The following is a 12,339-nucleotide window of genomic DNA, read 5'->3' on the forward strand; positions in this document are numbered from 1 at the left end:
TCATAGATATCTGCACCACATTTTGTGGTAAGACCTTATATTTCTTGAGGAATCCTGCACTCGAGCTGCGGCTGCTGCCGAGTCACTGGCGACATAATTAGCTTCGAGGCCTGATGGGAAAAATCCTCTCGCTGACCGTAAACTCTCCGTGTTTGGTGCCACGTGTTTATATCGCGTTCAAGGAAATGGTGGAGACACGATTGGTTTTGAGATGAGGCAACGTTGAATAAGTCATTTTCCATTGCTCATGTTTTGGTTGTTTAAAAAACGTTTCATGATTTGTATCTAGCTTGTGAATATTACATCTTGAAAGGCAGCGATAGATAAAGGGAAAGAGATTGGATGTTTGAAAAAGTGTCAGCACGCAGCAGTAAATAGATGAACTGTTTTTGTTGCTGAAGGGGCATCATTATTCTCTCTCCACACGAGGGTCTATGTTTTACAGGTTGAGGCAGACTATTAGAACCGGTTACTTGGTGGCCTTACTATAGTTGGAACACAGGATGATGCAGGTTTAGTTTCAAATCAATTAAATAAAGCATATTTATAAATTGACATCCCCCCACAAAAACGAAAATAAATCACTTACGCAGACCAAATTCTCTTCTGCATTTCAGAGACATTGAATGACACCCTTGAGGCGATTATTTCTTCACACAAGAATTTCTTGTATTTTTGGTCTAGACCTCATGTCACTCATCCTAATTTCTTTCCTCTGGACAGCAATATGCAGTGTCATGCATCAGACATCCCTTCTTGGATCAGTGGCCCTGCAGACAGTAATAAATGACAACTTGCTTTTACTTTGAAAATAAAAAAAGGCAAATGAGACACACATGCTCATTTTTCCATCCTACATGTGTTCAGGAGCCACTGATAAAATAGCCAGGAGAAAACGAGTCATGCTACGGATAATGCCAAACAGTTTGTTATGGCTCTAAAACAAAGCTTAGTGCGTGTCAAATCAAGTCACCGAGCATTCATAAAGAAGAGATGGTAATAACCCTTTAAAGATCAACAACGAATACGCAGATTAAGCCAAACAGCAATGGGTTGTACGGTAGTTTTAAAGAGTCCAGATCACCATGAATGTGTACAAATGTATTTGTTATGATGTATTTCTCCTCCATCACCGATGTCTCCTCATTTTAGCTCCAGCCCAGATTGTTCTGAGGCCTGTTTATAGGAAGGACAAATCATCGAATTTGTCATCATAGACGAGCTTCATGTTTCATGTTCTTCCCTCATTGCTAAGACAGATTTACTCTGTGCTTCTCCTGTCTCTCCCATGTTCCCGCTGTCCTCTCCTCTCTGTGTAACAGATACCAGACGCCCGAGTGTGACGGCGCTGCACGATCTCGCGTCTCAGACATCGAAGATCCCTTCCAAGGCAGAGACCTGACAGGTTTTTTCCCCCCCAAACTTTTTTCACTGCTGTTATTATTTTTTGAATCTTTGGTGATTGCAAAAACATTCTTGGAGTCTGTATGTATTTTCTTGTGTCAAACCACATTTAGAACAAATGAGGAAACTTAAATATTCACAGGAATTCCTTTAAAAATGTTAGATAATTCCAGTTACTGTTGCCATGCTTTTTATGCTTTCTGATCTTGCAAAACACATACAACACTGAAACACTATCTCGGATAATTATTTTGGCTGAAGTCGCTGGAGCGTAAACTTCAAGGAATCATCAAACGGAGTGTAGGACAGAACTGCAAACGTTAGGTTAGTTGAACGGCTAAAGCATCCAGGCTCCGTTTCCACACGATGGTGAAATACTACACAGTGTGGTATGTGCACAGCGGAGGGACGAGTTGTGAACACGGCTTATAACCACACAAACTTGGCCCCAGAATTAACGCTGTCACTGTTTGATTAAGTAAGCTAGTTAGCTAGACACGCTAACTTTGAAGAAAATAACATGACACACCACTCTCCAAAGTCTTTATACAGCCCATTTATCTTTCACGTGCACACTAGAGGGAGGATTGTGATTGAGAATTAACTAATCCACACCTCGTGGTGATGGATTCCCTGGCAGCAAAGATCAGAGAGTCGGCTCGTACTCCTGTTCCCTGGTTACTGCTCACTTACTTTAGTTGCCCCTGTGTTTCCCCATCATTTAAGCTCGCATTGTAACTCTTATTTCATTCCCCATCTGGTGAGTTTACAGAGTCAAGCATGACTCCTGACTGCGCAGCAGATGTGTGGCATGTTTTATGGAAGGTGTGAGTGTTGTGGGGTGTGGTGGTGAGGCTGTGGGTGGGGGGGGGGGGGAGCTGGGAGACCACAGGTTGCTGAGTGGAGCTATTTTTATGTACTGTAGAGGGATGCTCTGAACCACCACAACAAAGCACAGTATTTCATGGTCGTCACATCAAAGCGAGACGAGAGAAGAATGCTTGAGAGGGCAGTCTGCTAACAGAATGCATCTACAGGTTCAATCCCACTGCACACAAAGGGGGCACAAAACCACCTCTGGTCTCGGGGGAAGAGCTCTTATCTCCTCCGCCTGACAAAGGCTGGGATCTGTTAACTCCCGGAGTTCAGTCAGTTCAGGAGCTGTATTTGGTTCAAAGCCTATAACATTAAAAAGCTTTGCTGAGAATGGAGGTCTCATCCCTGCTATCAACAATTAATCTATAACACTTCTAGCACCTATGGAGCAGCGAGGGTCAGAGTGACGTAGATTTGGCCATCTGCTCATTTCCGTGGGCTGTGTGTGCTTGTAAACTCCCCGACTGCACCGGTGCATTTGCAGACACCCGATGTAGCAATGCAAAGGGAAGTGTGTATCCGATGTCTGGCCTGCCCTCCTCTGTATGGCAGTTTAACTTTATATCAGAGATTTAATTGTATTACTCGCATTATTTTTTTAGTCAAATACATTTTTCTGTTGAGGGAAAATTACTTTCCATCGTGCATTAAAATGCAACCACATATGAATATTTTAAATGTTCTTTCTTACACGTTTTTCCTTGAACCTGCTGAATACACTTAAAAAGTTGTCTGCCAAATGTTTGAAGGGAAAGTTAAATTAGATTAACTGATGGAAAAGTTGTCATTACTGGCGGCCTTATTTTCACAGTTAAACATTGCTTTATTTCAATGGTTTGAAACATTATTTTAAAAAAGTTGGTAACCTTGGTATCCAAGTGGCCCAGAACACCACACTGTGACCGTGACACCTCGCCACATACAACATAATGGTTTTCGCTTCATAACACCCCAATTTAACACTTGGATTAAGGCGCAGCAAGGCCGTGCTTTTTCCCGAGCTTGTCGTGTCGTAGGAAATGCTAATTGGATTCACCTGGCGGCAGCGGAGCAGCTCCCACAGAACCCCCTGAGCCAGCACAAAAGGAAGGAAAAGACATGAACAGGGCAGAGAACAAGGAGGCCACAAACGCTCCAAGGAAGAGGAGGAGGGGATCGACAAAGAAAGCCTGAGCTAAAGAGGGAGAGGCTGAACTAAAAAACAAAAAAAAGAATGAGAAGATTAGTTTACTATGCAGCTGCGTTTGAAGTTTGCCTTTAAGAGACACAATTAGGAGGGAAAAATTTGCACTGGTTTAGGTTGCTATTAAAGCCATACATCTGGGCAATTAAAAAGAGGTGTTCAGAATTGTGTCATAAAAGTTAACAGGTCTGCACCGCTCAACAAAACTCTCTCATCACCGCACACTTCTGTTCCGCCTCTCGCCATGTGCCTCAGCTCTGCTTTCCTGAGCGCTTACAAAACAGCCGATAACTCTGGATTTCACCTCCATTGGAGATATAGTGGTTCGACACTAATTGTGAACGTGAGCCAATTAACGGTTTGTCATTGAGCTGGTGGAGAAGGTTTGCGTACTCTTTTTACTTTGGAACAGCCGTTTTCCGTTTGACATCTGTCACACTAGTTCAGTGGTGATGAGGCTTTAGAAGCACTTCAGCCTCGCTGTGCCGTAATGACTCAAATTACTCGTGGAAGGTAATTTTGGTGTATTTTTGCCTTTGATTTTTGCCAGGCTGCCCAGAGGGGAAGAAAGTGGAATTCATTACAAGCTTGTTAGATGCCCTCACCACAGACATGGTGCAAGCCATAAACTCACCGGCCCCCTCCGGTGGTGGGAGGTAAGTAGTGCCATGTAGCGCAGTATTGTACCTGAGCCACTCTTCACTCACTTCACTCTGGTTTTATGAATTAAACACTCAGATTTTATATCTGACATGCACAGATCTCTGAACAGATGTTTTTGCTCAATTTCCATCAATTATATGCACTGATAGGAGAGTACGTTAGTGAAGATTAAAGCTGATGTATTCTATAACATGGAATAAGTCAATGTATTTAGTCTAATCCATTCTGCAAAGAAGAGCAGAAAATGTACTTACATTTTATTGCAAGCTTATAACAAATTAGCCCTAAATAACAAATCTGCCTCAGAGGGCTTTCCAATACTTTCCTGGGAATCTCCATCAAATAAGAAAGACTCCCTAAAAAAACATTTAAACAGCAGAAAAAAAGAATGGAACAAGAGGGAGAGTGCAACGGATGTCATGTGTACAGAATAAATTACTAACTACAAAAATTCTAGAAAATTATTAAGTCAAATATAACAGCAGCAGTGGATATAATATAATAACAAGTAACTTACTCCTTAATTATTAGTTTATTCTTGTGCGTATGTTACTTTATTTGTGTTTTTGCTGTGACTAATGGTGAAGAAGTATTCCTGCCTTTAGATTTGTTTGCTGCTACTTCCCTGATCATTCTAGGTTTTGAAACATCTGTGTTTTCACTCGCATCTGTTCTTCTAACCGAAGGTTTGTCGAGCCCGATCCCAGTCACACTTTAGAGGAGAGGGTGGTGCACTGGTACTTCGCCCAGCTGGATAACAACGGCAGCCATGACATCAATAAGAAGGAGCTCAAGCCGTTTAAGAGGTACCTGAAGAAGAAAGCCAAGCCCAAGAAATGCGCCCGCAAGTTCACCGACTACTGTGACCTGAATAAGGACAGGGCCATTTCCCTGCAGGAGCTGAAAGGCTGCCTGGGCGTCAGCAAGGAGGGTAAGAGGAAGCCGAGGCCCGGGAGAAAGTGATGGCTGACAGTGGGTTAGCAGGGTAGAGTCATGAACCTCTGTCCAACTGTGAAAATCTGCAAATAGTCTTGTCCTCCTTAAACAACTGATTTGAGATGCCATTTAGCATGCAGAACTCTCTCTCTCCAGTTTAACAGCCACTTTAACCAAAATAAAACTACTTAATTCTCTTCTAAAAATGTCAAATGAGGATTTACGAGAAAAAAAAAACGGTACTTGCTTGTGTAAGGACGGTCATTTTCCGTGTGGTTTTAAAATTGCCAAGCTACAAGTGTAAACAACAACAACACACAGAACCATTTCAACCCGTTCCCACATTAGATTTTTGCTAATGTTTTCATCATGTCAAAGTATTTGAAAAGAGGAAGGGATGAAGTAAGTGTGGTGCATGTGACAAACAGATGTGTTGGCAGTCTAACGGGGTGAATATTTAGACTAGGCTAATGTATTAGTGGATCCAGACATCACTACTCATCGAGAGTGTACAGACTGGACCTAATAGAGATCATTAACAACTTTTAAAGCAGCTCCTAGTGAGAGGCAGCTGTCAGCTACAATCAAATGTCAGGAAGCCGGCAGAAAAACCAGAGATGCTCAGAGGTTGTGAAACACACGCAAAGGACAAAGTTAACTTTGAATTATACAAGAAATATGACAGTGACAACTATTTTTGCAGGTAGATGCACTGATCAGATTGATATTCTGTAAAGATAAACATTTAAAGTGCACTATAATTATTTTATTTCATAGTATATTTGAAGTTTCAGTGACCTAAGAAGAGGGAATCCACCTCCATGAGGGTTAATCTTTGTTTTTCTTCTCTTTTGCAGGTAGCTCTACAACAAGTGGCAACCAAGGGCCAAGGCAAGGGACAAAATTGTTCAGTAAGGCAAACTAATATGCTTTCACTAACTCTGGCTGCCTCTGGCTTCGAGTGCTGCAGTTGGCTTATTGTGTAACCCATTAACATCACGTGTGTGAAACGCACCAGTCTTGAGCTTATTCTCCTGGGAACGACATCTCATCAATAGTTGAAAATTGTTTATTTTTTATTTTATTCTGATTGACAGGCCTGAGAAACCAAATCTCAAGGTGACTGATATTATTTTCATTAAGGTATATTTAATTTCTCCAGTAAGCAATCATCTCGCCTGTAAAACAGCTGAAAATAGAGAAACATTATAATTTGCTAAAGCCCCCTTCAAATACTTTGTTTTTGACCAACACCCAAAGATATTTAGTTTACAATGATTATGCCAGAAAGAAAAAATCCTCACATTTGAGAGGCTGAAATCAAACATTTGGCATTTTTTCTTGAGAAATTACTCAAACATTTAAACAATTATTAAAATAGTTTCTTATTGAATAGTTTTCAAGTTTCTGTCAAGCCAATATTTGTTTGAAACCAAACAAATGTTAAAGGAATCATCATACTTGTATGCTGATCATCTGTCTTTTCTATCGTCTCCTTCTCGTCTCGATCCGTTGGGATACCCCCCCCACCCCATTGACTAATTATTAGTCCCGCTGGTGCTGTTGACTCTGGCGGGTTCAACGCCACATAGCACTGAGGTCATACGTTTATCCTGGCGCTGCAACGCCGTGCCTGGAGAACAGTGGCTCAGAGCGGGCATAACGTCAGGCCCCTCGGACCCGGAGCGCGGCCGCCAGGATAAACAGCCCCGGTATTGGAAGAACAGGAGGAGGAGGCTCGGCCGGTTGTTTTCCCTGTGGTCAGCGAATCTCTCACCTTCATGCTTAAGAGCTGGAGGTAAATAGCCTGACAGCTTTATACAGCTCCTTATGCTGCCACTCAGGCACTCTGAGCTGGTGTTGGTTGTGGAGAGAGTGAGGCATGAACGGAGCAAGGCTGCATGAAAGAGTCTGTGAGGAGAACATATGGCATCATTCTGCCTTGACTAAGATAGACAGCCATTGTGTTCAGGTATGGCCCAGCTGACCCTCAATGGCCTGGATCCCTTTAAGTCAAGCTGCAGGAAAACATCTGAATACCTTGTGAGTTTTGAAGCGCTGCAGAGGGTGGCATCCATCCTCTGGAGAGACTGGAACCCTCATTATAGATGAGATATGCAACAGAAGCTCGGGGCAGTAAATCTCTCTTCTGACAGTCAGTTAGTGAGCAGCAGGTCTGGAAGTTCAGCACAACGTCGTCTTCACTGTAATGACGAAAACACAACAACGTTTCACTGTTAAACTTGTTGCATTGGGTTCTGACAGCAGGGTTCATGTGGTCCTTGCAAACGTCTTAATTCCATTTAGAAAGAAGTAAACATACTAAGTACAAACACATGCGGGCGTGCATGTACGAATGCCTGCGAGCACAAAAACGCACCAAACATGGGCATGACCGATTAGAAGCAATTAGAGGGTGTATTGTTGTGAGCGCTCGGACAGGTTTAAGCCTGCAGGATGCATCAGCTCTCGTCGACCCATGAGTTGTTGTGTTTTTTTTGCTTGCTCGCTGTGTGTTAGAGAATACAGGATATCTACGTGATCCAGTGTAGGTTGTATAGTGGATCGGTTTCCAGGAGAAACAAGCTCTGCTCCAGTTTGACCTTTCAGGTTCAGAGCGAAGTATTCAATACCATGTTTTGTAGGACAGTAAGAAGAGATAGTAAGCGACAAATAAAAAGAAAGAATTAGTAAATTTGTCATCAAGTACTGATAAAGCCACCCTTAACTTCCCGTGCTGTTCTGTAGGTGATGTTTGCCTGTCACCTGATTGTTAAACTCTTCTCGTCTACTTTCCTGCTCCCTCGTCTCTTCCTCTCCTGTTCGTCCTGGCGGTGTCTGTCATTAGGCAGGAATGAAAGGAGGGCATTATGAGGCAGGCCTGGCACCGAGGCTGCAGGACTATTAGAGAGCCCAGAGCCCCGTCCTCTCAGAGCCAACAGCAATTACTCAACAACGCTCGTGTTTTAATTACTGTGACATCAGCTCGACACACCGTACCGCGTTAAAGGCAACAGAGGGGCGACTGTGACGGCTGCTTATCATCACTACCTGTTACCCCAGCGATGAGTTTGCTACAAACATCCTTATTTCAGGACAGTAAACTCATGTCTGAGTATCCGTCTACATAGCCAAGTCCCCCCCCCCCCCAGTTGCCACCATGTACAGGTATACCATGATTACCAGCTCTCGGGCCAAGTGCCTTTATTCGCCGGTCCCAGGTGAGGCGAGGCGATTCACCGCTAGACAGGATCTGCTTTCAGCTCTTTATCACATGTGGGGCCAAGGTGTCCAGGGAGAGGCCGGGGAGCTTTGTGTTGTTAATGGCACAGACAGTGTCCTCAGTGACTGGGAGGAGAGGAGGGAGAGGACCAGTCGCTGCCCTGGAGCCTGGTAATTGCAAAGCCGATTCATCAGCACTACCTGGGGCTCAGCTCCTTACAACGGAGACTTTTATCTGAGAGGAACTGCATGACTTCAGCGGAGAGATCGGGAAATATTGTCGAGTTGCGTAGTTCAAGAAGGATGATGTGGTTTAATGATACTAAATGTGCCAAAATACTACAGTTCTTGTTATTGAGTTGCACACTTTTGCTTGAAGGTTACTTAAAACAAACAACACCACCACAGAGGCCAAGTTACTGTTAAATAACAGCTGGTCTGAATCTTCAAGCTAAAAAAGCTAAAATATTTCCTGGCGTATCTGGGATTCAAACATTGTCAGTGCGACGTGAATAAACACCAACGATCCTGCAGTTAAAGTAGTGCAAGTAACACACGGCGAACACAGCGTTAGTCGACGAGTCTAAAAGTACAGTACTTTGTCCGACAAAATATCCAGTATATTCTGAAAGCCATTTGAAATGACGACTAACATTTTTCAATCACCAAATCATATTTTTGCGATGTGTAATATCTGAAGAGACCTCAGCGAGGACTGTGGTGTAAGAAGAGTCATGGCCTGGCATCGCTCATACCGTTAGCATCTTAGCGTGCAAGTTCCATACACTCAAGGTTCAGGTGAAGAGCATTTCACTACAGGACTCACATGGAAGGAAACCTGGGATTTATAGAGCGCTGGAGGGATTGTGATGCTTTAAAGTTTGAACAGAATATTTGACTGTGAAGCAAATGCATCATCTGGGACCCGAAAACGGACTTCTATTTCATGGCTAACGTAACCAGCACTGACAGAAAGTGCACCTGCACACCCCCACCCCCACAGGCTGCACACACACACACACACACACACACAGCATGTAGATAGATGGAAAGGCATACACATTATATACACACGCATACACAACCCCGTTTTCAATGCACAAACATGCAAATTGCGGCATACAAGCACACACACACACACACCCAGACACACATTCACAGAGCATGAGCTCTCACAGGACTCAGAAGGTCCTCCGCTCCCATCTGACAGCCATCTGTAAGCAATCTAAGCTCTTTACCCATCTCCTTTTCTCCCAGGCCTCTCTTTTCATCCCCCCCCTCACCCACTCTTCTGATTGATGAGTGAGCAGTCCATCTCTTCTGCAGCACACCCACTGTCCCGAGTAGATTCAGCACGAATGCAACACAACTTCAGAGACTGTTGAGTTACGGCTCGGTTGTCACATAGCGTCAGCACATGTGATGTTGCCTATGGTGCGTTTGGGGTGTAGGTGGGGGCACGGCCGCTTAGCAGTCAGACTTTAGTTAGTAACCGCTGCCTTTATCTGTAGAAGTGACTTGGAAAACTCAAGAAATACAGAAAAATATTTAAATATCATTTAAATACACGTAATTTGAACTTTACCATATTGTTGCACTAAAGTTACATTTAATGCAAGACAGAAAAGAAGTTGTAAAAATGCTAAATTGATGAAATAGTCCATTTATTTTAAACTTTAAAATGTTTGGTTGGTTAACTTTAATTTAAGATTATGCCGATGACGTGTGAAGGAAAGACGATGGGATTTAGAGGAAGATAAACGTTATGAGCTGCAGAGGTTGGATCTGCTTTCCACATGGTTTCTCAGAAACACAACATGCGTCACTAGCGATATTTTTTTCATGAAATTTTATTAGATGCTACATACATTATTTAAATTGTGTGTGTGTGTGTGTGAGTAGGTCCGTGAGCTTCTAGCTGTGGAGTGGAAAGAAGCCATTGTCTTGTCACGCAACGGCTATGTGTGAGCGCATCTGGATGCTGGATACTAAAAACACACCAGTGAATACATTTTTCCCCCTCTCTCTCTCGTCCGTCTGCCTTTCTGTTCCCAGTAGGTCGTCTGGTGTGAGACTAGAAGGATCCAGAAGCTGAGACGAGAGCAGAGGGCACAGAGGGAAGGCATCTGTACGCTTGCTGACAGGAAAGAGAAAGATGGAGCAGAAAAATTAAGAAGTTCCTGAGTTTAAAAAAAAAAGAGTGAATGGAAAAACAAGAAAAGAAAACGAAGCGGCGCCAAAATATTTGCACTTTCTCCTCCCTATGTTTGACATTTGATCTGTTTGTACATGTTTTTGTTTTTCCTTTCTCTTGAAGTGACTGAAAAAGGTCTAGGTAAGAATGAGAATATATTTGTAAAAAGATCACCACTGGAAGATGTGCATGTTACCACATTTCCCCCTCATGTTTCAGTCTGCTGTTGTGATTCGTTCTGTCCTCACATAACAGGAACAGACACTAACACACATTTCGTGGCTATGAAATTAAATTGACATTCCCCCCGTTAGCTGCACACAAGCTAGTAGTAACCCACTAAAGAGGAGCTTATGGACCCTTTAACAGTTGGCAAACAGTGATCATGTAGGTCAGTGTGTTCACACAGTCTGGTAACAGAAGTAGGATGGAGAGCAATAGCTTGTCGAGCTATGTAAGGGCATAAACCACCAAAGATCGCAAACGCAACCGAAACAAATTGACTTTCCATATCTGCTATTAGTGAGTGGGAAGAATGCATTAGCAAGTGTCCCAGTATTTAGTGGCCAGATATATACGTGTATATATGGTGGAGAAACCTCATGTGTAATGTAACGTGGTCATGTAAACATCAAAACCAAAACATCAGGACGGTGTTAACAGCTGTATGACAACAGTGCAGAGTAACATCCATGAGCTAGCCACTAAAAGCACACGCGGCCAGCCAGCCATGTAAGCAAAGCAAGACCAAGCTCTGATAACAACACACACAGAGGGAGAGTGACTTCATTCTCTGCTCAGATAGACACTACTCCACTATATCGTGGGGTGACCATGTTAATTGGTGACTCTCAGCCGAATGAGCCCACGGTTGCTCATAGTGACGACAGCTGTTGAAATCACCGACAGAACATGTAGGTGTCTTCATGAAAATCCTTGAAATTTAAATATATGCTTATCCGTGTTTATTATCTACGCCAACCATTTACCTAAGTTACTTCGAGCAACCACGGAGACATCCGGCTGTCACCAGTTAACACGGGTACTCTCAGGTTGTGATCCTGATGGAATATCAATTCTGACGTGCAACAACCAGACAAAACCCACTTCCGTTACCAACCTGTGTATATTTTAGATGACGCTGGCTGTTAATGGGTCCATAGTGAGTCACATTCAGCCTAAATGTTGCCCAATAATTCAAAATAGGAGGAGCTACGTAAGCCAACGTAGATCAATTCAAACGAATGTGTAATGTTGTATGCCAGCATGCAATATGAAGTAAGTAGGGCATGTATTAGAATTAAACTGTGACCATGAATTCTAATTTATCAGCACAGAATTAGCTGTATGAATCCCCTTGCACTGTACAGAACTGTCTCCTTGCATTAACATTTTGGCTTAAGAATCAGATCTTTGTGAACAATGTCCAAGATGTGTTATGTCTGGTTTTTGCTCAGTACACACAGTTCCAGTGTACTGTGAGAACTTACCACACAGTTACTTAAGAAGGTGTACTTTTTTGTGCAACCCAAAACCAATGCAAGACCATTATGTTGTATGTAGTTTTCTTAGTTATCAGCATGTTGTCTGCTCAAGACGCCTTGGGGTTTTCATTGTTTTTCTACTTTTGTATAAAGTTTGTGCTAAAAAAAAAAAAGAAAGAAAAAATATTGCAAAATTAGCAGCTGTCCCCCGTCAACACTGGTACACAACATACAGTCCTAGCAGTGTACCAACGCAGCAGGTCAAACATTTACACATGCATGTGGTAGTATGAACATATTAAAGCTGCATTAATGAGTAACTATAATACCGGTAACCTCAATAGTTGCATTGAGGGTTGGGCGACTAATAGACGAAT

The 12,339-nt window shown here is 42.9% G+C and overlaps 1 protein-coding gene across 1 annotated transcript in view; it reads left to right on the forward strand.

Annotated features, from left to right (window-relative positions):
* Positions 1-10,441, forward strand: part of smoc1 (SPARC related modular calcium binding 1) — a 40,859-nt gene extending 30,418 nt beyond the window's left edge. The window contains 5 exon segments of the mRNA XM_084013664.1: positions 1,323-1,405; positions 4,014-4,119; positions 4,813-5,057; positions 5,920-5,953; positions 10,340-10,441. Coding sequence (XP_083869790.1) covers positions 1,323-1,405; positions 4,014-4,119; positions 4,813-5,057; positions 5,920-5,953; positions 10,340-10,379 — 508 coding nt within the window. The 3' untranslated portion in view covers positions 10,380-10,441.
* The last annotated feature ends 1,898 nt before the right edge of the window (positions 10,442-12,339 follow it).

Source organism: Eutrigla gurnardus, assembly GCF_963514095.1.
Source record: "Eutrigla gurnardus genome assembly, chromosome: 7".
NCBI classification, from domain to species: Eukaryota; Metazoa; Chordata; class Actinopteri; order Perciformes; family Triglidae; genus Eutrigla; species Eutrigla gurnardus.